Source organism: Molossus molossus, unplaced genomic scaffold, assembly GCF_014108415.1.
Source record: "Molossus molossus isolate mMolMol1 unplaced genomic scaffold, mMolMol1.p scaffold_m16_p_5, whole genome shotgun sequence".
NCBI classification, from domain to species: domain Eukaryota; kingdom Metazoa; phylum Chordata; class Mammalia; order Chiroptera; family Molossidae; genus Molossus; species Molossus molossus.
The window spans coordinates 8,995,673-9,022,234 of NW_023425388.1; the positions used below are offsets into that span (position 1 = coordinate 8,995,673).

At 37.9% G+C, this 26,562-nt stretch overlaps 1 protein-coding gene across 5 annotated transcripts in view; it reads left to right on the forward strand.

The window, feature by feature from the left end:
- Positions 1 to 26,562, forward strand: part of BRWD1 (bromodomain and WD repeat domain containing 1) — a 121,740-nt gene that overhangs the window by 20,490 nt on the left and 74,688 nt on the right. For 4 of the 5 annotated variants that reach the window (XM_036242789.1, XM_036242785.1, XM_036242788.1 and 1 more), the window contains 11 exons: positions 917 to 1,138; positions 5,233 to 5,333; positions 7,214 to 7,284; positions 8,914 to 9,014; positions 11,293 to 11,333; positions 12,491 to 12,589; positions 15,847 to 15,997; positions 16,341 to 16,475; positions 17,971 to 18,099; positions 18,306 to 18,531; positions 26,171 to 26,356. In XM_036242789.1, the coding sequence (XP_036098682.1) occupies positions 917 to 1,138; positions 5,233 to 5,333; positions 7,214 to 7,284; positions 8,914 to 9,014; positions 11,293 to 11,333; positions 12,491 to 12,589; positions 15,847 to 15,997; positions 16,341 to 16,475; positions 17,971 to 18,099; positions 18,306 to 18,531; positions 26,171 to 26,356 (1,462 nt within the window). Of the gene's footprint in view, positions 1 to 916; positions 1,139 to 5,232; positions 5,334 to 7,213; positions 7,285 to 7,729; positions 7,772 to 8,913; positions 9,015 to 11,292; positions 11,334 to 12,490; positions 12,590 to 15,846; positions 15,998 to 16,340; positions 16,476 to 17,970; positions 18,100 to 18,305; positions 18,532 to 26,170; positions 26,357 to 26,562 lie in introns of those variants that run through there. The other variant, XM_036242787.1, reaches the window with a different exon arrangement.

Here is a 26,562-nt window from a genome sequence, read left to right on the forward strand (position 1 = left end):
GATTCAGATGCAGATAGTTTGGTGGTTGTGAGACATTGATTCAGAACAGTAGCCCTTGGGCATGATCATCAAGGATGCTTAAAAATATGCATGCCTAATACTTCTTCAGCTCATTCTAGACCTCCTCAGTTAGGTTAATTTCTACAATGTATATTAACCAAAATCAAACCAAAACTCCTCCCACAAATATCCAGCTCTCTACAGGTGATTCATATTCACATTGAGTACTCACTGATCCAGGGTAATGGATTCATTACTTGAACACTGAAATATTATTTTACAGTTATTATAAAATGATATAAATATTTGGAATTTAATCTACATTTTTTAATGTTTTAAGGGAAAATTAGGATGGCAAGAATTTCAAATTTTCTCAGTTGTGAGATTCAGAGTAGATACTCCATATATTTAAGGAATGGATGGATGTTGGCTGGTACTATAAATTTTAGATTCTGTTGTTTGGTTATTTAAAATGAGGGTGCTAGTCCTGTAATTTTTTGATTGTTTTTGGGAACAACTACTCTTGTATTTCAGCCTGTGAAATGTAGATCTGTCCTAACACTTACCAAATTATTTAGCTTGATGTGAACTAAACTGACATTTAACCATTGTTATTGAAATAAGTGAGCCATGAACTTTTAGTTAGACTTGGCAGAGAATTTTGGGAAGATAGTATTTATAATGTGGTCTGATCCATAGACATGAAGACTTCATAATATCTTTATGTAGGCATTCTTTAGTTTGAAGAAAAAACTGTTTATAAAGTGTTCTTATCATGGGTCATAATCTACAGACTGTTCCACAGTTGGAAAGAGGAGTTATAAGTACTTAATTTGAGTGACATGTAAATGGTATTCTTTTAAATGATGTAAAAGACTTCCTTATTAATATTTATTTTGGGTGTATTTTTCCTTAGGGTTCAGATGATTGTTTGGTGAAGATTTGGTCAACACACAATGGCCGCCTATTATCCACATTAAGGGGTCATTCTGCAGAAATTTCAGATATGGCAGTAAACTATGAGAATACAATGATTGCTGCAGGGAGCTGTGATAAAATAATTAGAGTGTGGTGCTTGAGAACTTGTGCCCCAGTTGCTGTGCTCCAAGGACACACGGGGTCAATTACTTCTTTACAGGTAAACTAGCATTCATGGGCACATTTGTGTATTATCTCCTTTTCCTTTAAAATTCTCTTTGGAGATAAGAAATAGTAAGATGCTTAGTAATGATATGATCTATTTTAAATTAGTAATCAAGAAAAAATATAATTAATTATACTTATGTGAATCTTGGAAAGGTGAGTTAATAAATATGTAATTCTGTTGGAGCTTTAGGTGCAGGTTTAATGGATGACTTATTGCTTCCTTTAGGTTTATGGTTGAACTGAATGAGTCAATTACAAACTGGTGATAAGTTAATGATTTTTCTACTTTAAAAGTTTTGGATTTTGATAAGCTAATTATATTTGCTGAAGTGTAGTTAAACTTACTTTTAGTCCATATTCTAGAACTTAGATTTAAATAGTCACTTTCAACATTTATTTTTATTTATTTATGTATTTATTTTTTATCTTTATTGTTGCAAGTATTCCAGATATTCCTCATTTACCCCCTCCTCCCCACTCCCAAATCCCTCCTGCTTTTCCCAAACTATTGTGTGTCCATTGGTTATACATATATGCAAATAAGCTCTTTGGTTTATCTCTTCCCAACTCCCCCACCCCCTTCCCTCTGAGGTTTGTCAGTTTGTTCCCCACTTCCATGTCTCTGGATCTTTTTTTTTTTTAAATATGTTTTTATCGATTAAAAATTTTTAAAAAATATTTTTTTCTTTGTTGGTTTTTAGAGAGAGAGGAACGGAGGGAGGAGAGCGAGAGAAACATCAATGAGAGAACATCAATTGACTGCTTCCTGCATGCCCCTCACTGGGGATTGGGACCACAACCTAAGCATGTGCCCTGGCCAGGAATTGAACCAGCAATCTCTTGGTGCACGGGTCAATGCTCAACCAGTGAGCCACACCGGCTGGGCTTTATCGATTTTTTTAGAGAGAGAGGAAGGGAGAAAGAGATAGAAACATTGATGTGAGAGATACATCGATTGGCTGTCTCCTGCACGCCCCCCTACTGGGGATTGAGCTCGCAACCTGGGCTTGTGCCCAGAAGGAATGGAACTAGGACCTCTCAATTCATGGATGATGCTCCGTTCACTGAGCCACACTGGCTGGCCTCTTGATCTGTTTTGATCGACAGCTTATTTTGTTCATGATAGTTCATAAATAAGTGAAGTCATGTGGTACTTGTCTTTCTCTGACTGGTTTATTTCACTTAGCATAATACTCTACAGGTCCCTCCACGTCGTCTCAGAGGGTAAGAGATCTTTTTTTCTTACAGCTGCATAGTACTCCAGTGTATAAATGTACCGCAGCTTTTTCATCCACTCATCTACTGACGCACATTTGGGTTGTTACCAGATCTTAGCTATTGTAAATAGCGCTGCTATTTCTTCTTTTTCTTTAAAAAAAAATTTTTTTTATCCTCACCCAAGGACATTTTTTTTTGTTCAGATAGAATGGGAGGGAGAGAGAGGACGAGAGAGAGAGAAACATCGACGTAAAAGGGACACATTGAGTGGCTGCCACCTGCACGACCCAACCAGGGCCAGGGACAAACTGCAACCGAGATACGTGCCCTTAGCAGGAACCGAACCCGGGTCTCTCTGGACCATAGGCCGACGCTCTAACCGCTGAGCCAAACTGGCCAGGGCTAAAAATTTTTTTTTTCTTTATTGATTTTAGAGAGAGAGGAAGGGAGAGTGGGAGAGAGACAGAAACATCAATGAGGGAGAACATCCATTGGCTGCCTCCTGTACCCCCCCCCCCCACTGGGGACCAGGCCCACAACCTGAGCATGTGCCCTAAGCAGGAACTGAACCGGAGAGCTCCCAGCATATGGGTCGACGCTCAACCACCTAGCCACACTGGCTGGGTATAAATAGCACTGCTATTAACATAGGGGTGCATATATTCTTTCTGATTGTTGTTTTCAGGTTTCTTAGGATATATTTCTAGAAGTGTAGTCACTAGGTCAAATGGCAATTCCATTTTTAATTTTTTGAGGAAACACCGTATTGTTTTCCATAGTGGTTGCACCAGTCTGCATTCCCCCCAGCAGTGCACTAGTGTCCCCTTTTCTCCACACCTTCGCCAGCACTTGTTGTTTAAAGATCTGTTTGATGGCAGCCATTCTGATAGGTGTGAGGTGATATCTCAGAGTTGTTTTAATTTGCATCTTTTTGAGAATTAGTGATGTTGAGCATTTTTTCATATGTCTGTTGGCATTTGTATGTCCTGTTTGGAGAGGTGTCTATTCAGCTCCTCGGCCTATTTTTTAATTCGATTGTCTTCCTTTCGTTGAGTTGTATGATTACTCTATATATTTTTGACATTAACCCCTTCTCCCATGTATGTATCATTGGCAGATATATTCCCCCAGAGTGGGTTCTATTTTTGTTTTGATGCTAGTTTCTTTTGCTGTGCACAAGCTTTTTAGTTCGATGTAGTCCCATTTATTTATTTTTTTTCCTTTGTTTCTCTTGCTCTAGATGATATATCAGTGAAAATTTTGCTATGTGTGATGACTGAGATTTTTTTGCCTTCATTTTCTTCTAGGATTTTTATGGTTTTATGAATGACATTTAAATTTAAGTCTTTTGTCCATTTTGAGTTTATTCTTATATATGGTGTAAGTTGATGGTCTAGTTTCATTTCTTTGCATGTAGCTCTCCAATTTTCCCAGCACCATTTATTGAAGAGACTGCCTTCTCTCCATTGTATGCTCTTACCTCCTTTGTCAAATATTAATTGAGCATAATGTCTTGGGTTGATTTCTGGGTTTTCACTTTAAACATTTAAACCCTTCATTTTATATACTTGAGGAACCTGAGCTTGGAAGAAACTTCTTTGAAGTCATAGGTTAAATCCTACCTTCCTTACAAAGTATATGTTCTTGGGAGAAAATAATAAAGCAGATTATAAAGTATACTTTCTGAGTTGTTATAATGATAAGTATGTGAATCTTAAAAAACCCACACAGACTTATTTTTCCACTTTTTTTCTGCTAATGGCAGTACTGCTCTTTTGCTGAGCTCCTTGTCTTGAATGTCTCACGAGTCAGCAAGTTGTGTGGCTTCTTGGCTTTCCTCCCCACTCTGAGGGAAGGAAAGATTGAGGTTAAGGTTGTTAGATTAACTGGATCGATTGGATCGATTCTTGGCTCTTTACCTATTTCCTTTCGATCCATATTGTATATTGCCATCAGACAAATCTTTCAGTTGCCTTCAGTGTTTTATTTGTTAACTAGTTACCTCTTAATTTGCTGTTATTGGGCCCAGATTCTCTACCAGTTTCACCACCACTTCCAGAAATGAACACTTCAGTCATATAGGTCTTTCCACTGCTATCACATACCATATTCTCTATCAAATTTGTACTTTTGTTCATATCATTTCTTTGCCTTAGTATGTGTTTCTTATTTTCCTCTTTATCTTGGATATCTCCGGACAGATGGAACTTCCTTTTTCTAGCTTGTTTGTATAGCACAGTTGGTACTTGTTAAATACAAATGGTTAGCCCTATTCTGAAGTTACAATACAATTTTTGTATTTTCTTATAATACTGTTTTTATGGGATTTAAAAAAATGTTTAAATTGTGATTCACTTGGAATATATTCTGGTATATAATCTGGAGGCTAGATCCAGTTATTTCCCCTGATTGCTGCACAGTTGTCCTTTAACCATTTATGCAGTGACTCATTGTTTCCTAGCTGATTTGAGATGGCACCTTTGTCTTAAGTCTTGTATTAGGGTCCATTTTGGAGTTTATATTTTTTCTTTTGGTTGTTAATGTCCTTACGCTACCCCATAGTTCTGATTATTAAGGCTTGGTGATATGCTTTCATATTGGTAAGAGTAGATCTTTACTTTCTCTTTGTAGAAGTTTTTCTGGCTCTTCTTGTATGTTAGTTTTGAAAATAATCTTTTACTGAGATCACATTACGTTTATAAGTTAATTTGAGATAGACTTTACCTTTTTATAGGTTATGCTTTCACCTATGTTTTTGGATTGCTTATATTTTAGAGGGTCAGTTGAAGTTAACTTTGAAAAATTGCTTAAACTACAACTTTAATAGAAGCTCAGGAAAACTGAGTTACGTATGTTATTGCTTTTTAGTTTAGCCCAATGGCCAAAGGCTCTCAAAGGTACATGGTCTCTACTGGTGCTGATGGGACAGTTTGTTTTTGGCAGTGGGATTTAGAATCCCTGAAATTCAGGTAAGAGACTTTAATCGTGTAATAAGTTTTCTTTTTTAATGTTATGATTTAGTCTAATGAAGTCTGTTATAAAGAGAAATTATGGATTGTGGTTGCCTGTTTACTTTTGAACTTAATTTTTATTATATACAGCATGTGTGCCATATTGACTGCTCACTGTTTACAGTTGCTATTTAAATAGTTGAATATGTAAAAGAAGCATAGCTATTCTATCTTAGTGGGCATATTTTTGTGGGGGGAAAAAAGAAATAATACATATGTGAAACATTTTGAAAACAATTAGAAATGTATACTGAGATACATAGAAGTTTAGGAAGGATCATTTAAGAATTAGGAAACCTGGATTTTGAACCTGTGCTGTCCAGTACAGTACCTACTAGCGACATGTGACTTTCAAGCACTTCATATGTGGCTAGTGTAATTGAGGAACTGGATTAATTTAGATACTAATACTTGATTTAGTTATAAAATTTTAAAGCATATTTAAAAACACTTGAGTATGTGAATTTAGTTTTTTAGCTGTAAGTTTTATGAAAACTGTGTATTTGATGAAAATGTTCAGATTGAGATGTATTGTAAGTATTCAGTACACTGAAATATGTCAAAGATTTAAAGTGAAGGAAAGAAAAAAAAGTGAAGGAAAGAGTCTAAATTCATTGAAATGTTACTAATATTATGATATTTTGGATATATTGGGTTAAATGAAATAAGACTTATTTCATCTTTTATTTTTAATGTGGCTACTAAAAAATGGAAAGTTACCCACGTGGCTTGCATTCCATTTTTGTTGGACGGTACTGTGCCTTGATGGTTTTATACCCTGCTCTGCAGCCTTGATGGGTTCACATAGACTCTGAGCTGTAGTCTCATCAATTACAAGATGGGTTAGTAGACCTCTTTCTATGCAGTAGGATCGGTATGAAGATGGGGATTAGACAGTCTTCTAAAATCCATCCAGCTGTAATTAATAGCATATGTGGAAACATTTGGTATACTGTGAGGCACTATAGAAATAACCTAATATTTATTTAAACATATTTTAAATGTTTTTACTGATTTTTTTTTTTTTTCTTAGAGGGAGGGTAAGGGACAGAGAGATAGAAACATCAATGTGAGAGAGAAACATTGATCGGTGCCTCCTGCATGTCCCCCACTGGGGATTGATCCTGTAACCCGGGCATGTGCCCCAACTGGGAATTGAACTGGGACCTCTTAGTCCATTGGACCATGCTCAGTCCACTGAGCCACACCGGTCTGGCTAGAAATAACGTAATATTTATTTATTTATTTATTTATTTATCCTCACCTGAGGACATTTTTCCATTTTTTGTACAGATAGAGTGGGAGGGAGGGAAGGAGAGAGAGAGAGAGAGAGAGAGAGAGAGAGAGAGAGAGAGAAACATCGACGTGAAAGGGACACATTGAGTGGCTGCCACCAGCACGACCAACCAGGGCCGGGGACAAACTGCAACCGAAGTAAGTACATGCCCTTAGCGGGAACCGAACCTGGGTCTCTCCGATCCGCAGGCCGACGCTCTAACCACTGAGCCAAACCGGCCAGGGCAATAACGTAATATTTAAATATTGCTAGCTTAGCCCAGCCTGTGTGGCTCATGGACTGAGTATCATCTCATGGACTGAGAGGTCCTGGTTCAATTTTCAGTCAGGGCACATGCCCGGGTTGTGGGCTCAGTCCCCAGTAGGGGGCATGCAGGAGGCAGCTGATCTATGTTTCTCTCTCACATCATTGTTTCTATGTCTCCCTTCCTCTCTCTCTCAAAAAAAAGAAAATCAATAAAAAAAATAATGCTAGCTTAAAATCAATATTTAAACAATGTTAATGTATAAAACTAATGTATTTTAAACATCATCTTTTATAGTCCACGTCCTTTGAAGTTTACTGAAAAGCCTAGACCAGGCGTTCAAATGCTTTGTTCTTCTTTTAGTGTTGGTAAGCACGTCTTTCAGTTTAATTTTAGAATTTATTGAATGACCCCATAATTGCTAAGAACCTTTATCAGATAGATGGTAAATGACTTATGTTCATTTTGTTAGGTTTAATCTGTGATGTTCATTTCATTTCTTCTTCTTGTCTTTCCTCCATTCTGCCTTTTTTCTGATTTTGAATAGTAATCAAGAGTGAGTGATAGAAGAGATAGCTGGCTAAAAGGAGGCTCAAGGTTGTTCACATTAGTGATTCCTGAATCATGTGCCCCAGGTGTATGATATACCAAAATTGTGATTGTTGTTTAACAGGCTAAACTGTGTGTGTGTGTGTATTTTTTTTTTATTCTTACCCGAGGATATTTTTCCATTTTTTGTACAGATAGAGTGGGAGGGAGAGAGAGGAAGAGAGAGAAACATCGACGTGAAAGGGACACATTGAGTGGCTGCCACCTGCATGACCCAACCAGGGCTGGGGACAAACTGCAACTGAGGTACATGCCCTTAGCGGGAACTGAACCCGAGTCTCTTTGGACCGCAGGCTGATGCTCTAACTGCTGAGCCAAACTGGCCAGGGCTAAACTGTATATTTTTGGTAGTTAAAATTTATTTTCTATACATCTTGGTGAAATTATTCCCCATTTTCTTTTCTTGCACAGTAAACTTGTGTGCTAACCTTTCTATTTAGGAGAGGCCAAAGACTTTGTCCCTATAAAAGTCTCAAAACTTGAACAAGTGAACTTTATATTCCATAGCTAGGTTTAGATATGTGTAAAGTTGTCTAGAACGCAGAGCCCCTTTACCAAACATTTTTAGAGCAGCAGCACTTAAGGTTATTGTCACAGCTAATAATGTAGAGGGCAATAGTGAACATTTCCATATTGAATTAACTTAGAAAAAGTTATAGCCCCATCTGATTTTTTTTTTTTCCAGCACCACCAAATAATTTTTACACACCAGCTGGGTGTCTTAAAATTGAACCCAATTCTGATACTCTCTCCCTAGAGATGCCACAGGTTAAGGACTCAGTCCTACATGATTCTCCCTCTCCCCATATCAAACTTCAGACCTGTGATTCTGGTCTACTATCTATTGATTGGAGGTTTCCACAAACTCCTCCTTGTTAGCTCTCTAAATTCCATTCTTTCAGGTTTTTATGGAGACTTCCTTATACTGGCATGATTGAGTAAATCATTGGCCATGGTGATTGATTCAACTCCCTTCCTTCCTCTCCATAGGTTGGACTGAAAGTTCCAATCCTCTAATCACATGGTTGGTTTTCCTGACAATGAGTCCCACTCTCCCCCTTAGGTGCTTTCCAGAAGTCACCTTGTTAATATATACTCTGGTGTGGTTGAAAGGGTTTAATGACTATTAAGACCTTTATCACTCTTATCACTTAGGAAATTCCAAAGGTTTTAGGAGTTCTGTGCCATAAACGGGAATGAAATATATATTTCTTATTATAAACCTAATATCACTCTACATTGTATAATTTTAAAATGTCTTTATATTGTGAATTGGGAAATGGATCTATTGAGAATAAGAGATCTTACTTAATTTAATATCGAAATTTGGTTTGTTCAGATATTTGTTATAAACTATAGGTTTTTCAACCTTAACATTTTTATTTCAGGTGGTATGTTTTTAGCCACTGGTAGTACCGATCATGTAATCAGAATGTACTTTTTGGGTTTTGAAGCACCTGAAAAAATTGCAGAACTTGAAAGCCACACTGTAAGTATTCATGTTTTCAAATTCTGTAGATTAATTTTAGTAATATTCCTGTTGGTATACAGTCAAATATTGCTAACAGAAATTGATATGGATTCTTTTTTTTAATCCTCATCTGAGGAGGTTTTTTTAATTGATCTTTAGAGAGAGTGGAAGGGCAGGAGGGAAGTAGAGAGAGGGAGAGAAGAAACAAACATCAATGTGAGAGAGACAAAGATTGGTTGCTTCCGAACCTTGCCCTGACCAGGGCTAGGGATCAAACCTGCAACCCTTTGGTGTGCAGGCCAGTGATCTAATCACTGAGCCACACCAGCCAGGGCTGGATTCTTTTTTTTTTTTAATTTAATTTACTGGGTTATCATTTTAAAAAATGTTTTTATTGACTTTTTTTTAGGGAGATAGGAAGGGAGAGAGAGGTAGAAACATCAATGTGAGAGAGAAACATCGATTAGCTGCCTCCTGCACGAACCCTACTGGGGAGTAAGCCCACAATCTGGGCATGTGCCCTGACTAGGAATTGAACCAGGATCTCTCAGTTCATGGGACGATGCTCAACCAACTGAACCACACCAGCTGGGCTATTGGGTTATAATTTTTACTTAATTGTAGGAGGAATCGCATTTAAAGGTGAAGGATATTGACAACTGAGCACGTTGACTGCTTCTGTTTTCCAGTGGTTATTTCAGTTTAATTCCAGAATCTTAATTCTGACAGTTGATTTGGGTGGGGTTAGGTTCAGGTGGGCCTGTTTATCTTAACCTAGCTCATGAAATCAGAATGTATTTTATTAGTGTGTGGTAAGATATATAACTCAGTATTCTGGAGTATTAGTTAGTGGTCAGGTCATGTTTTCTCCTAAACAAAGTTTTGTGAGGCTATTTGATAAACAGATTTGAATCACTTTAAAAGAAAAAAGCCCCAGCCCAGCTGGTATGGCTCAATGATTGAGCGTTGACCCTTGTACCAAGAAGTTGCTGGTTCGAGTCCTGGTCAGGGCACATGCCCAGGCTGTAGGCCAGCCCCCCAGTGGAGGGCATGCAGGAGGTGGCCAATGTTCTCTCTCATTGATGTTTCTAGCTCTCTCTCCTCCTGTCCTCTCTCTCTAAAAGCAATTAAAAAAAACCTTTATAAAAAATAATTTAAAAAGCCTATCCAGGTGGCTCAGCTGGTTGGAGCATTGTCCTGTAAAGAGTTGTGGGTTCAATTTCTAGTCAGGGCACATACCTCAGTTGTGGGTTTGATCCCCAGTAGGGGCAATGCAGAAGGCAGTCTGTGGAAGTTTCTCTCTCGCGTTGATGTTTTCTCTCTCCTGTCTCCCACCTCTTTCTCCCACTCCCTCTACCTCACTCTCTAAAAGCAATAAAAACATATCCTCAGTGAGGATTAAAAAAAATTTTTTTTTTTTTTGGCGTATAGATGATTATGAAATGTATATTCAGCCTTGTTTTCAGCTGCTTAAAACATATATTTTTTTGTTTGGGTTTTTTTAATCCTCACCTGAAAACACCTTTTTTTTTTTTTTTTGCAATTATCTTCAGATAGAGTGGGAGGGAGAGAAGGAGGAAGTGAGAGAGAGAAACATCGAAGTGAGAGAGACACATTGAGTGGTTGCCACCCACACGACCCCAACCGGGGCCAGGGGCAAACTGCAACTGAGGTACGTTCCCTTAGCAGGACCAAACCCAGGACTCTCTGGTCTGCAGGGTAAAGCTCTAACTGCTGAGCCAAACTGGCCAGGGTAAAACATTTATATTTTGATAATGTTTTACACACATATCAATTTTTTTACTCAATAATTTTAAAAAATAATATGTTTTTATTGATTTTTAAAGAGAGAGGAAGGGAGAGGGAGAGAGAGGGAAACATTGATTGTGAGAGAAAAACATCCATTGGCTGCCTCCTGTATATCCCCTCCTGGGGATCGAGCCTGCAACCTGGCATGTGCCCTGACCAGGAATCAAACCAGCAACCTCCCAGTGCATGCTCAGCCAACTGAGCCACACTCAGCTTTGGCCAGGGCCATGTCAGTTTATATACAGATACTTTATTGCGTGTGTCTTTCTTTGAGACAGGAGCTATGTCTTAGTAGTACTGTTAGAGTTATAGTTGAATTCTTTGCACTTAAATGTATAATTCATGTTTGAATGACAGGGCTAAGCAGCACAAATGCGAATCTCTTGCTTTAAATCAAATGTGCTTCTAGCTCTAACACTATGTTTTTTGTTTATAAAGTATGCAGATGATGACTTCTGTGTTTGTTCCCCCTCCTACCCCGATTTAGGATAAAGTTGATAGTATCCTATTTTGTAACAATGGTGATCGGTAAGTGTGTTTGTATTTGTGCGTATGTTTTAGGCATATATACTGTGCTTCGTATTAGTATAGCTAATATGTCATTTTGTGTATTGCAGGTACTTATTAGTAAATACAGAGGTGGGCAAAAGTAGATTTACAGTTGTTAGTATGGAAAAACATTCAGATTATGATTATTACAATAGTTTTTTTGTTTTTGGTTAATCTCCCCCGTCTCCCACCTCGTCACCTGAGGATATTTTTCCATTGCATTTTAGAGAGAGAGGGAGAGAGACACATCAGTTGGTTGCCTTCTGCACAACCCCAACTGGACTGGGGATTGAACCTGCAACCCAGGTATGTGCCCTTGACTGAAATCAAACCTAAGAACCTTTGGTCCGAGTGCTGATGCTCTAACTGCTGAGCCAAACTGGCCAGGGCTACAATAGCTTTATTAGTTATTTCCCGTACTCACATTTGTAAACCTAATTTTGCCCACCCCTGTATAATAATTGAATGAAAAGTGTCTGGGACTGTGGGAAACACATGAAATACAAGTGATTAAAATTGTACTTATTGCTCTCTCCTTTATCTTACATCAGCTAAATTTTTTATTTCCGGAAAAATTAGGTGAAATTCCTTATGTTTGAGTAGTTAAATCTTTTCTCATCAGTGACTGCTGTATACTGCAATGAAATTATCACTTGCATCACACGTTTTTTTGTGTGATTCCCAGTGTCTCTCAGGTGCCTTTCCTAATAATGCAGTTTTTAACACTTTGTTAAAAGATGATTATTTTTACACAGTGGCTAGCATGAATTAATATGAGTTTAGAGTTAAGATGCTTAGAATGGAGCTTTTGCTTTTACTAATTTTCTCAAGTCTTTTATTCTTCCTATTTTTTCTTCCTCTCCAGGTGCTATTGTCTTCTCAAAACTCAATCTATTTGATAAGCTATTAATTGCTTTTAAAATGTGCTTTACTTCATAAAGCCATACAAATCATAGCAAACCAGATGTTTTCCATTCAGATATACTCTAAATCAGAGCTCTGTCTTCTGATTTAACATCTGTAGATTAACCTGCAGTCAAGATAGCTACATACATCTTTTTGTTTGCTTGTGATTTTAACTGTAGCTATTGGTGGCATGTATGTGAATATAAGATCTTTTTAAAAAATATTTTAAGGTTTTTAAGTGGTAGCAGAGATGGAACAGCGCGGATTTGGAGATTTGAGCAATTAGAGTGGAGAAGCATTTTATTGGATATGGCTACTAGAATTTCAGGGTAAGTTGAGATGGTTTGTTGTAAGTAGGTATATCATAAGTACTTGGTCTCTCCCTGGTTGGTTGGTTGATTGCTTTGTTCAGGGGACTGGAGATACCTCCTGTTACTAAGACTAAGACCTACAATCTAAATGAATGGGTACCTCCTGCATGTCTGATGTAGATACTTAAATCTCTTATATCTAAAACAGCAGTTCGCAGCCTGTGGGTCGCGACCCCGTTAGGCGTCGAACGATCCTTTCTCAGGGGTCGCCTAAGACCATTGGAAAATACATATTTCCTATGGTGATCATAACAGTAGCAAAATTACAGTTATGAAGTAGCGATGAAAATAATTTTATGGTTGGGGGTCACCACAACATGAGGATCTGTATTAAAGGGTCGCGGCTTTAGGAAGGTTGAGAACCACTGGTCTAAAAGAACTGACTCTTAACATTCATGTAGGAAAGAGCAACATATTTGTTCTATTTCTCAAAGAATTGACTTCCTCTTAGGTATTGCATTTAAAACCACCTATAATTTTTTTTTCTTTATCTTCATCCGAGGACATTTTTTTGCATTTGTCTTCAGATGGATGGAGCAGGAGGGAGAGAAGGGAGGAAGAGAGAAACATTGATGTGAGAGAGACACATTGAGTGGCTGCCACCCACATGACCCCAACCGGGGCCGGGAACAAACCACAACTGAGGTATGTGCCCCTAGCGGGAACTGAACCTGGTTCTCTCTGGACCACAGGCTGACGCTCTAACTGCTGAGCCAAACTGGCCAGGGCGATGTTTATCTTTCTTTATCTTCCTCTCCACCTCTCCCCTCACTCCCTCTCTCTCTCTCTCAAATTCATTAAAAACAACAACTACTCAGGTGTCAAATACAGAAATTTTTTTGTAGATAGGATTTTAGGAATTTTAAAAAGCACATGTTTTGGAATCAGACCTTTGCTCACATACTACTTAGATTGTTTATAGCTACGTAATTTTCAGAATATTTAATGTTAGTCTTTTTTATTATCTGGGAAACGATGATAACCCGTCTTTAAGGACTATTGGGAATTTTAACAGGACGAAAGATGCTAGCATACTGTTTGGTCCAGAGTAGGCATATCAGTGTTCCTTTGCCCAGTACAAATATTATTACTTTATTACAGTATTATAGAATCTGAAGTTACAGATTTTAGTTTAGAGTTTATTTCCAAGGCTTAACTTACTTTTTCATACCAGTTTTTCTGAGAAATGTTATACATTTTGTCTTTTGGAAATCCTCATGTCTCCTTTATTTTCAATAATTGTAGGAGAAATTAACTCATTCTCTACTGTGATTCAAACAGTTGTACTGGGTTTCAAAATAAATTTGACCTTAATATTTTTGTGAAATGATCTGTGGTAGAGGATGGAAGGAATATATACTAGAAATCTGATAATTCTTGTTCACAAGTAGATCTTTACCATTATTTAAAAAAAATTATACACCTGGATACTCAAAGTCATCTTAGTGTGAAAGTGAATACTGTTACTCCTTAATTAATTGAAATGATGAAGGGAAATGGGAGGAAAGATAATTTGAAACCATATTCATCTATGAACAATTGTTTTATTAGGAAAATAGGAACATTGGTGTAAACACTGGAATAAAAATTTTAAAAATGAGACTGACAGCTGCTTAATTTCTTCGCTGCTGTACTCTTCATGGAGAGAACTTCTTACGTAATTCCCTTCGTGGTGGGAATATTTTTCTCTCATCTAAAGTTTTATCTTTTTTAAATCTTGAAAAGCAGAGTTTTCTGTATGTAAGAATTAATGGATATATTTGTTTCAGTGTTCTGACTTTGCCTGATCAACTTTATGAACTAGAACTGGTCTGTTAGTAAATTCAGGGTTGTTATTAACAGGGAATACCTTTTAGTTTAAAAGGGAGTGTGAAGTCTTAGTCTTTCTTACATTTCCTCTCTTTTATGTTGCACTTTTTCTGTGACCAATCTAGTTAGAATTATTGTCTTGTCTGTGTTCTATTATATTTACATAGATACTGTTACATTCCACTTGTTCCATACTTCTATAGCTGTTTTCTTTCATTAAAATATATTTATTTTGTTACATGTTGTATGATTTCAGATGCCCCTAGGCCTTTCCTCACCCTCCCATTGTTTACTACTGATTATTTTTTACAGAGAAATATTGTATATCACTTTCATAAAGGCTGCAGTGCATTGCAGGCATATGTATCCAATATTTTTATTATCATGGGACCCATAAGAACAGTCTGTAGGGAAGTATAAAAAGATGAGTACAGTCTTGCTTTATAGTTCAGAAAGTGTAGTGACTCTGTGTCAGGCACTTTTTTACACAGTAGGGATATGAAGATGAGTTTCTGTCTTCCTAAATTATTTTTTTTTATTAATTATTTTTGTTATAGATGTTTCTCTTTTTTCCCCCATTGATACCCTCCTCCCAATCCCCCCCCCCCCCAGCATTGTTGTCTATGTCCATTGGTTATGCATATATGCATATAAGTTCTTTGGTTCATCTCTTCCTGCCCCCCTTCTCCCAGGTTTGTCAGTCTGTACCCTTCTTCGATGTCTCTGGGTCTGTTTTGTTTATCAGCTTATTCTGTTCATTATATTCCACAAATAAGTGAGATCATGTGATATATGTCCTACTCTGATTGGCTTATTTCGCTTAGCATAATACTCTCCAGGTCCCTCCATGTCATCTCAAAGGATAAGAGATCTTTCTTACAGCTACATGGTATTCCATTGTGTGTATGGACCACAGCTTTTTTATTTACTTATCTACTGATGGACACTTGGGCTGTTTCCACATCTTAGCTATTGTAAATAGTGCTGCTATGAACAAAGGGGTACATATATTCTTTCTGATTGGTGTTTCAGTTCTGGCTTTGTCTTCCTAAAATTTCTTGCCATCTCTATAGAGAGAAACAGTTGAAAGTATTACTGTTAGGGCTTGAGTTTAGGAGAAAAGAATAATAGAAAAGAGGTAGAAGAAAATGCTTTGCTCTTATAAGTAGCATTAGTGTCCTAAAATCTGCATTTATTCAGTCTCTGAACTGCTTCTGAATTATCCCCTCCCCCTCTGGGTTTTGCCCTAATCTGTTTATAGATAATCTTTTATGGGTCACATATGATGAACCCTGTGTAGAGTTGGTAAGGTAAGCACGTGAACTTTATTTTTGTAGATAGGGAATTGTATATGTTGTATAGCCTACCATCCAAGTGAATTTATACGTTATGTATTTTTTTCTTAGGGACTTAACTTCTGAAGAGGAAAGGTTTATGAAACCCAAAGTAACAATGATAGCATGGAATCAGAATGATAGCATTGTTGTCACAGCTGTGAATGATCATGTCCTCAAAGTGTGGAATTCTTATACTGGACAGCTGCTTCATAACTTGTTGGTAGGTTGTTCTTATCAAATATATCAAATCATGAGTTTTTGAACTATAATTTTATTTTTAAAGCTATGAAATTAATATATTAAACATCTTTCATTTGTATTATCAAATAAATAGAAATTTGTATATATACTGATACAAATTGCTGTCATTAATACATTTTTAAAAGCCCCTCTACCCTATGACAGTATGGGTTTTTTTAAATTTTTATTTTTTATTCCTTTTGTTGGGAGTATTACAGATGTCTCCCCTTTAATTCCATTGCCTCCCTCCTTCCATAAGGGTTTTTAATTAGAAACTTATAATTTGCAAACCCTCCTTAACTATATGACTTTGTTGAATAAAGGGACATGCTGATGAAGTGTTTGTTTTGGAGACACATCCCTTTGATTCCAGAATTATGTTATCTGCAGGACACGATGGCAGCATATTTATATGGGATGTTACAAAAGGCACCAAGATGAAACATTATTTTAATATGGTAAGTGGAGTCCAGGGTGTCTCCATGCATGCTTGTATTTGTTTCCCCTACCTGGATTGTAAAGTTTAGCCAGAAAAAAATTTGCATGTTTTGACAGTTTATATTTCTAAAAATCAGGGTATTTAAAGCCTAATAAATACATACATGGAATTCTCTGTATGATTGATTCACATGAGGGAAAGATTTTCAAAAGCTATCTATTTAGCTTTGTGTATGAGTGAATGTGTCTGTGCCTCCATTTCAATTGGTAAAATTATGCTAAGTATATACAACTCAAGACTTTGTAGCATTACAAATTTTGGCATAGTGATCAGCCATCTTAGTAGAAAGTTTAAACTCCAGAAAAATATTGATTTTAGTTCATGAATATCACACTTTATTAGTCTTTAATTTTTACTTTGTAGATTATTAGTCAATAGCCTTTTGTTATACATTAAAACAAAAGTTTATGAAGGTGCTTATTATTTACTTGTTAGAAATAAAGCCTTTGGATTGTGATTTTTTAAAAAATTGATGTTAGAGTGAGAGAAGAAGGGAGAGGAGAGAGAGAGAGAAACATCAACGAGAGAGAACATTGATTGGCCGTCTCCTGCATTCCCCCCCACTGGGGATCAGACCCACAACCTGGGCATGTACCTTGACTGGGAATCGAACCAGTGACCTCTTGGTGCATGGGTGGATACTCAACCACTGAGCCACACCAGCCGGGCTGGATTGTGATCTTTTATTCAGTCATTTTGAGAACTCATTCTTAGAAGATCTTTCAAGATTCCTTCCAGGCTAGTGGTATCTAAAGTGAATTTTAGCCCTGGCCAGTGTGGCTCATTTAATTGGAGCATTGTCCTGTAGACGAAAAGGTGGATAATTCAATTCCTAGTCAGGGCACATACCCAGGTTTCAGGTTTGATCTCTGGTCAGAATGTGTGTGGGAGGGAAACCAATTGGTGTTCCTCTCTCACATCGATGTTTCTCTCTTCTCTCTCTCCCCCCTTCTTTTTTTTTTTTTTTAAAGAAAATACACTTTTATTTTCATTTTATTTTTTATTCAGATAGAGCGGGAGGGAGAGAGAGGAAGAGAGAGAGAGAGAGAGAGAGAGAAACATCCACGTGAAAGGGACAACATTGAGTGGCTGCCACCCACATGACCCAACCAGGGCCTGGGACAAACCGCAACCAAGGCACATGTCCTTAGCAGTTACCAAACCTGGGTTTCTCTAGACTGCAGACCGACGCTCTAACACTGAGCCAAACTGGCCAGGTCATCTTCTCTCTAAAAGAAATGAAAATAAAAAGTGAATTTATTTTCTGAAAATATAAAATGGCAAAGAAAAATGTATTTTTTAGTTATATATTGTAGCAGTCTATCAACACAAAAACAGTTGGTACAGCAAAAACACTTCCATAGGCTTGGTCATAACTTTATTCCTCTTTTTTGTTAGCATGTGCCAAACTTTTATTCAACTATTGAATGAGGCTTTTTCTCTCTGTTTTCTAGATTGAAGGACAAGGGCATGGAGCTGTATTTGACTGTAAGTTTTCACAGGATGGACAGCATTTTGCCTGTACTGACTCTCATGGGCACCTTCTGATATTTGGTTTTGGATGCAGCAAGCCGTATGAAAAGGTCATTTTAAATATTTTCTTACAGCATGCAAATTAAGTAGTTATGTAGGTTATTTTGAAAATAGATTAAATGTGTTAATTTCTGTTTTTTTCTAATTATAATTAACTGCCTAATGTTTGTTTTCTTTTAACATGTATAAACCTCAAAATATCAATCTATAAACTTCCTTTTTCTATTTTTTTTTTGTTTAAATTTTTCTTTTCTAGATTCCTGATCAGATGTTCTTCCATACTGACTATAGACCACTGATTAGAGATTCTAATAATTATGTCTTAGATGAGCAAACTCAGCAGGCTCCTCACCTTATGCCTCCACCATTCTTGGTAGATGTAGATGGAAATCCTCATCCAACTAAGTATCAGAGATTAGTACCAGGCCGAGAAAATTCTGCAGATGAACATTTGGTTCCACAGCTGGGCTATGTGGCAACAAGTAAGTACAAAGCCCTTTTAAAAAAAACCCACAGAACTTTTTATTTGAAAGATATAAAGAAAAATACAAGGAACTCCTGTGCTTTCAAATCCACCAGTTGTTAATCGTTTCTTATGTTTGTTTTATCATTTATCTCTAGATACGTATTATTTTGCACCACTTGAGGCTTAAGTTCTGAACCTCATGCTCATTCACCCCTAAATACTTTAATATATACAGTATTTTTTAAGAACGAAGATAGCCCTGGCCGAGTTTGGCTCAGCAGTTAGAGTGTCAGCCCTCAGACTGAAGGGTTTTGGGTTTGATTTCTGGTCAAGGCCACATACCTGGGTTGCAGGTTCAATTCCCCCCACCCCCCCGCCCCCGGTTGAGGTTGTACAGAAGGCCCACCAGTTGATGTGTATCTTTCACATCGATGCTTCTCTCCCCCTGCCTCACTCTTTCTAAAAAGCAGTGGAAAAAGATCCTCAGGTGGGGGTAACAAAGATGTTGTCTTACATAATCATAAACAAAGATATTTAACACTCAGATAATACTGTTATCAAATCTATAGTCTAATTTAATTTTGTCTTATTCTAATGCCTGTTTCAGCTTTTTTGATAATCCTCTGATATAGATTTCAATTTGGGGATTGCACATTAAATTTAGTTGTCAGTGATTAACTTCTGGTTATATATATATATATACATATATATATATATATATACACACACACATATACATATATATATATATATATATTTTTTTTTATCCTCACCCGAGGACATTTTTCCATTTTTTGTTCAGATAGAGCGGGAGAGAGAGAGAGAGAAACATTGACGTGAAGGGACACATCGAGTGGCTGCCACCCGCACGACCAACCAGGGCCGGGGACAAACTGTAACCGAGGTACGTGCCCTTAGCGGGAACCGAACCCGGGTCTCTCTGTACCGCAGGCCGACACTCCAACCGCTGAGCCAAACTGGCCAGGGCTCTGGTTATATATTTTTTGACAGAATGCAAAATAAACAATGTTTTAGCCTTCCTGGAGCATCATGTCAGGATGCTTATGATTGTGTTTTGTCCAATGGTAATGTTTAAAAAATTTTTTTTTCTTTATTGATTTTAGAGATAGAGGAAAGAGGAGGGAGAGAGAGATAGAAACATCGATGAGAGACAGAACACTGATTGGCTGCCTCCTGCATGCCTCTCACTGGGGATCAGGCCACAACTTGGGCATGTGCCTTGACCAGAAATTGAACCGATGACCTCTTGATGCATGGGTCGACGCTCAACCATTGAGCCACACCGGCCGGGAATTGTTATTTTTTAAAATATGTTTTTATTGATTTTTTAGAGAGACAGGAAGTGGGGGAGAGGGAGTAACATCGATGTCAGAGAGAGACATTGATTGGCTGCCTCCTGCATGCCCCCTACTGGGAATCGAGCCCACAACCCAGGCATGTTCCCTGACTGGGAATTGAACCGAGACTTTTCAGTTCATGGGATGATGCTCAGTCCATTGAGCCACACTGGTCTGGGCTCTCCTGATATATTGTTAAGCAAAGAAAAAAATGCTTCTGCCGGCATACCTTGGAGATATTGCAGGTTCGGTTACAGACCATTGCAATAAAATGAATACTGCAATAAAGTAAACCACATGAATTAAAAAAAAATCTTTACCTGAGGATATTTTTCTATTTATCTTCAGATGGAGTGGGAGGGAGGGAGAGAGGGGAAATCAGAGAGACATTTATTGGTTGCCTCCCGCACGACCCTGACCAGGGCTGGGGACCAAACCACAACCGAGGTACATGCCCTTGACCAGAATTGAACCCACGACTCTTGGTCCGCGGGCTTTCGCTCCAACCAGTGAGTCAAACCAGAGCCAAATCACACAAATTTAAAAATTTCCCAGTGCATATAAGAGTTATGTTTACACTGTACTGTGGTCAATTAGTATGCAATAGCTTAATGTCTAAAAAATGTACATTTCATTAATTAAGGAATACTTTATTGCTAGAAAGTGCTCACCATTATCTGAGCATTCAGCAAGCTATAATCTCTTTGTTGGTGCAGGTTCTTACCTTGATGTTGATGGCTGCTGACTGATAAGGGTGGTTGTTACTAAAGGTTGGGGTTGCTGTGGCAGTTTCTTAATATAAGACAGCTGTGAGGTTTGCCACACTGATGGACGCTTCCTTTCAGAAAATTTCTCTGTGTCATGCGATGCTGTTTGATAGCATCTTATCCTCTGTAGAACTTCTTTCAGTATAGGAGTCAATCCTCTCAAACCTGCTGCTGCTTCATCAACTTAAGTTTATGTAATATTCTAAATCCTTTGTTGTCATTTCAACAATCTTTACAGTATCTTCACCAGGAAATTCCATCTCAAGAAATCACTTTTTTATCTGTAAGAAATAATACCTCATCTGTTAATGTTTGGTCATGAGATTGCATCAATTCAGTTACATCTTCAGGCTCCACATCGAATTCTGGTTCTCTCGCTATTTCCACTACATCTGCAGTTAATTTCTCCACTGACTGAAGTCTTGATTGAACCCCTAAAAGTCATCAGTGCGGGTGGATTCATCTTCTTCCAAACCCCTGTTAATGTTGATATTTTGACGTCTTTCCATGAATCACAGATGTTCTTAATGGCATCTAGAATAATGAATTCTTTCTAGAAGGTTTTTAGTTTACTTTGCCCAAATCCATCAGAGGAATCTGTCTATGACATTCACAGCCTTACAAATTATGTTTCTAATATAGTAGGACTTGAAAGTTGAAATTACTCCTTGATTCCTGGACTGCAGAACGGATGTTATGTTATCAGGCAGGAGATGTACATTAATCTCAATGTACATCCCCATTAGAGCTCATGGGTGACCAGGTGCACTGCCAATGAACAGTGATATTTTGAAAGTAATCTTTTTTTCTGAGAGGGAGGTTTCAACTTAAATTCACAGCTGCCTTAGCCTCTAACAAGAGAGTCACCCTGTCCTTTGAAGCTTTGAAGCCAGGCATTGTCTTCTCTCTAGTTATGAAGGTTGTAGATGGCATCTTCTCCCAATATGAGGTTGTTTCATCTACGTTGAAAATCTTTTGTTTAGTGTAGCCACCTTCTTTAATTATGGTAACTGATGTGAATAACTTACTGCGGCTTGTACACAAGCCAAGCGCTTGCTGCTTCACTTTGCACTTTGAAGTTATGGAGACAGCTTATTTCCTTGAACCTCATGAACCAACCTCAGCCACCTTCAGACTTTTCTTCTGCAGCTTCCTCACTCAGCCTTCATAGAATTGAAGAGAGGTAGGGCCTTGCTCTGGATTAGGCTTTGGTCTAAGGGAATGTTGTGGCTGGTTTGATTTTCTATCTAGACCGCTAAAGCCTTCTCCATGTCAATAGTAAGGCTGTTTTTCTTATTCTCGTGTTCACAGAAGTAGCACTTTTAATTTCCTTCATGAACATTTCCTTTGCATTTACAAATTGGCTATCTGTTTGGTGCAAGAGGCCTACCTAGCTTTTGTCTTATATTGGCTTTCAATATGCTTTCCTCACTAAGCTTAATCATTGTTACCTTTTGATTTAAAGTGAGAGACGGGTGACACTTTCTTTCACTTGAACATTTAGAGTCATTGTAGGGTTATTAATTGGCCTAATTTCAATATTGTGTCTCAGGGAATAGGAAGGGCTGTGGAGAGGGAGAAGTATGGAGAATGGCTGGTCAGTGGGGAAGTCAGAGCACACATGTTTATCGATTAAGTTTGCCATCTTATATGGGTGTGCTTCCTGAAGCTCGCAAATAGTGACAGTAGTATCATAAAAGGTCCCTGATCACAGATCACTACAACAAATATAATAATAATGAGTTTGAAATCTTGCAAGAAATACCTAAATGTGACAGAGACACAAAGTGAGTAAATGTTGTTGGAAAAATTGTGCTGATAGACTTGCTCGGTGCAGGGTTGGCACAAACCTTCCATGTATTAAAAACAAACCATAATATCTGTGAAATACAGTAAAGCGAAGCACAATAAAATCAGGAATGTGCTTGTATTTTGTTTGGATGAGGATTGATTTACTGAAACTAAATCATCAGTTTATAAGGTTTAAGCTCAATGTAAATCACTGTGTGTTTACTGTTTTGAATGTTTATTTTTTGTTAGTTTAATGAAGTGTACTTCGTATACAACAAAATTCACCATTTTTAAGTATTGTTCAAATGAGTTTTGACCAATGTTAAACCACGACAAACAAGATACAGAACATCTTCATTTCCCCAAGAAGTTCCGTTGGGCCTACTTGGAGTCACTCTTCTCCTTCTGTTCTACAAAAGGAATTGTACCATATATAGTCTTTGTGTCTCGCTTTTTTCTCTACCATATTGCTGTTAATCTCTTTAGCCTTTCTGTACTTTATCCCTTTTTTTTTCTGCCTCCTTTTATTTTTTTTCCTTTATTGATTTTAAAGAGAGAGGATGGGAAAGGGAGAGAGAGAGATAGAAACAGAAATGAGAGAGAACATCAGTTGGCTGCCTCCTGTATGTTCCCCTCTGGGGATTGGGCTCACAACCTGAGTATGTGCCCTGACCGAGAATCGAACCAGCGACCTCTTGGTGCATGGGTCAATGCTCAACCACTGAGCCACACCAGCCAGTCTGTCCTATTTATTTTTAATGGTTGCTATAGGCCAGGAATTGTTAGTGACTGGTTTGCAGAGCCATAGTTTTACCATGACCTTTAATTGGGTCTTTGAGTTCACAGCCATCTTTGTAATAGTAGGGAAATATTATTTGCCTTTTTTACAGTGTTGACATTTCTACTGATGGTGCAGAAACAATGATGGGTAAACTCGTGGCACCTCCCCTGCTCCCAAAACTATCTCCTCTACTCACTGAGATTTCCGGATGTTATTTGGGTTTCCTCTCATTGTGTTGCAGCCTTGAAATTGCTTCCAGGTTTTTACCTGAAGTGGTCAAAAGACTGGACTCCCATTTGTTGGTCTTCTCTCAGGGATCACAGTCCTGTGCTACCTGTTTTCCAGTGTCTGAAAGCACTTGTTTCCTGTATTTTCCCCCATTGTTGTAGTGGTTTATAGTGTAATGGCAGTTCCTGTGGCACTTAAGCCTCCATGGCTGGAACCCTCCTTTAATGTTGAATAGTGACTGCATTATGCTAAACAGAAACAGCTGCCCTTCTGACCATATTTGTCAAGTTACGTTAAAATGTTTTGTGCTATGCTATTTACAATAGCTAAGATCTGGAAACAGCCCAAGTGTCCATCAGTAGACGAATGGATAAAAAAGCAGTGGTACATATACACAATGGAGTACTATGCAGCTGTAAGAAAGAAAGATCTCTTATCCTTTGAGACTACATGGAGGGACCTGGAAAGTATCATCCTAAGTGAAACAAGCCAAACAGAGAAAGAAAGACAAGTTTCATATGATCTCACTTATTTGTGGAATGTAATGAACATAACAGTCTGAGGAATGGGGTAGTCCCAGAGATGTGGAAGTGGGGTACAGACTGACAATCCCCAGAAGAGGGGGTGGTGGGGGAGAGATAAACCACAGAACTTATATGCATGTATGCATGAACAATGGATATGGACAACAAACTGGGGACAGGGCAGGGAGGGAGGGGGAGGGGGGAATCAGTGGGGGGAAAAGGAGAAACATCTGTAACAAAAATTAATTAATAAAAAATAAATTAATAAAATGTTTTGTGCTATGAAAAAAAAAGATATATGTATATATGCGGGATTTTTTTTGGGAAAAGGGAAGTTTTCCCTTTGGTTTCATGTTGTGATATAGTCACTTCTAATTAAAATCTTTTTATTGTTTTAGATTAGGGCTCCACTTCTTGCCTTCTTAGCTCAGTTTTTGAGAGTGATCAGGAAGCCCGGCCAGTGTGGCTCAGTGGTTGAGCATCGACCCATGCACCAAGAGGTTGCTGTTTCAATCCCGGTCAGGGCACATGCCCAGGTTTTGGGCCCGATCCCCAGTGGGGGCATGCAGGAGGCGGCCAATTGATGTTCTCTCTCATTGATGTATTCTCTCTCTCTCTCTCTAAAGATCAATAAAGAAAAAATTTAAAAACTTTAGTGATATTAAGATAATCTAATAAGCAGTTATGACATTCAGCTGTTGTAAGTTCTTCATTGATTTCTATAGTAAAATTGAGAGGTTAGAGAGCTATAAGGGAATTAACTCAAATTGTAGGATGGAAGTGTATTTGTTTCTCAATGTGGTAGTATATGACATTTTTAGTTTTTGGATCTGTTACTCTAAGCAAATTTTTGCAATCCTTTTGCTTAATTACTAATTTCAGTTAGGGTTCTCAATTTAAAAATTGGCGAAGTGTTGGTCTGTGTTATATATTATGTTCAGAGAAGATGCATCTTATGGTGGGGCATTATATAAGGAATTGTTTACATAAAATGCTAATGTTTTGATAATTTTCCAGACCCCACAACCATCTGACACTTTTTATCCATTAACACTGACTCTGAACCTGTTAAATATCTCTGAAAGTGTATCATTTGAAAAATAATGAAGCAAAGACACTTTTTCAAAATCTGGTTTTGTACTTGAATTAAGAATTATGGTTACTGGCTATGCTAACAGCAATCTCAGAGAGAGAAACTTAAGCTTAGTCAAAGAGGCACATGGAGCTACCTCCCTTAACTGTAGATGCTCTCGCAGGACACGTGGGGCGGGGGGGAACTAGAGTTACAGTTTATTGAAGACCAAAAAGGTGTTACTCCTTTGTTATTTTTTCAAATAGTAGAGAAGAAATGCCACTACTTTTCTCTGCACCAGAAAAGTTGCTGTGTTCTAGTGAGAGACATTGGGCAATAATATTTAAAGAAAACACTTTTTTCTTTATTGATATTACAGAGAGAGAGGAAGGGAGAGGGAGAGGGAGAGAGAGAAACATCGATGAGAGATAACATCAGTTGGCCGTCTCCTGCATGCCCCTCAATGGGGATTGGGCCCACAACACGAGCATGTGCCCTGACCAGGAATCGAAATGGCGACTACTTGGTGCATGGGTCGATGCTCAACCACTAAGCTACACTGGCCGGGGGCATAAGATTTTAATGAAACGTATCTTGTATAAATAAGGGGTATTACTGTGAACTAGCAAAAGGAAGCTTTCACTGAAATGTGTTTCCACATGTTTACTTGCTGGGATTTCAAAGGTTCTGCTGAGTTTTTTTTTGTGGTACTTACTATCTAAAAGAAAGACCTTGTGAATTTTGAATCTTTTCTTTGACTTAGTTATGAATATATAGGACATCTTCAGTTATTTAAAAACAAACAAACAGGAATTCCAACACATTGCTAATGTAATTTAAAAAAATGTGTTTTTATTGATATTTTAGAGAGAGGAAGGGAGGGAGAGAGAGATAGAAACCTCGATGTGAGAGAGATACATCGATTGGCTGCCTCCTGCATGCCCACCCCTGGGGATCAAGCCCGCAACCCCAGCATCTTGCCTGACGGGGACCTCTCAGTCCATGGCTTGGATGACACTCAATCCACTGAACCACACCGGCTGGTGCTAATATCATTTTAATTGTAGTCTACTGAAAGTTTTTTTGTTTTGTTTGTATAGATTATGATTTTATGTTCATTACTTGAATTTTCAGGTGATGGAGAGGTAATTGAACAAATTATAAGCCTACAGACTAATGATAATGGTGAAGGAAGCCCAGAGTCCAGTGTTCTTGATGGAATGATAAGACAGCTGCAGCAGCAGCAAGATGAGAGAATGGGAGTTGCACAGGATAATATTCCAAATGGACTTCCAAATGGGGAAGAAACTCCACGAAGAGGTAATAAATATGGCTGGATTAAAATTGAAGAATAAATGAAGTCATTGTCAGGTACATGTTATGTGAAAAACTTAAAGGAAGTATGTATTTTTACAATTTAAGTATTAGTCTGGAGGTAACTTTGTTGGCTGTAGAGTTGATGTACCAACAAATAGACATTTGATTTTCAAGTACTATGAAAGGTTTCTTGAAGGAAAACTACAGTT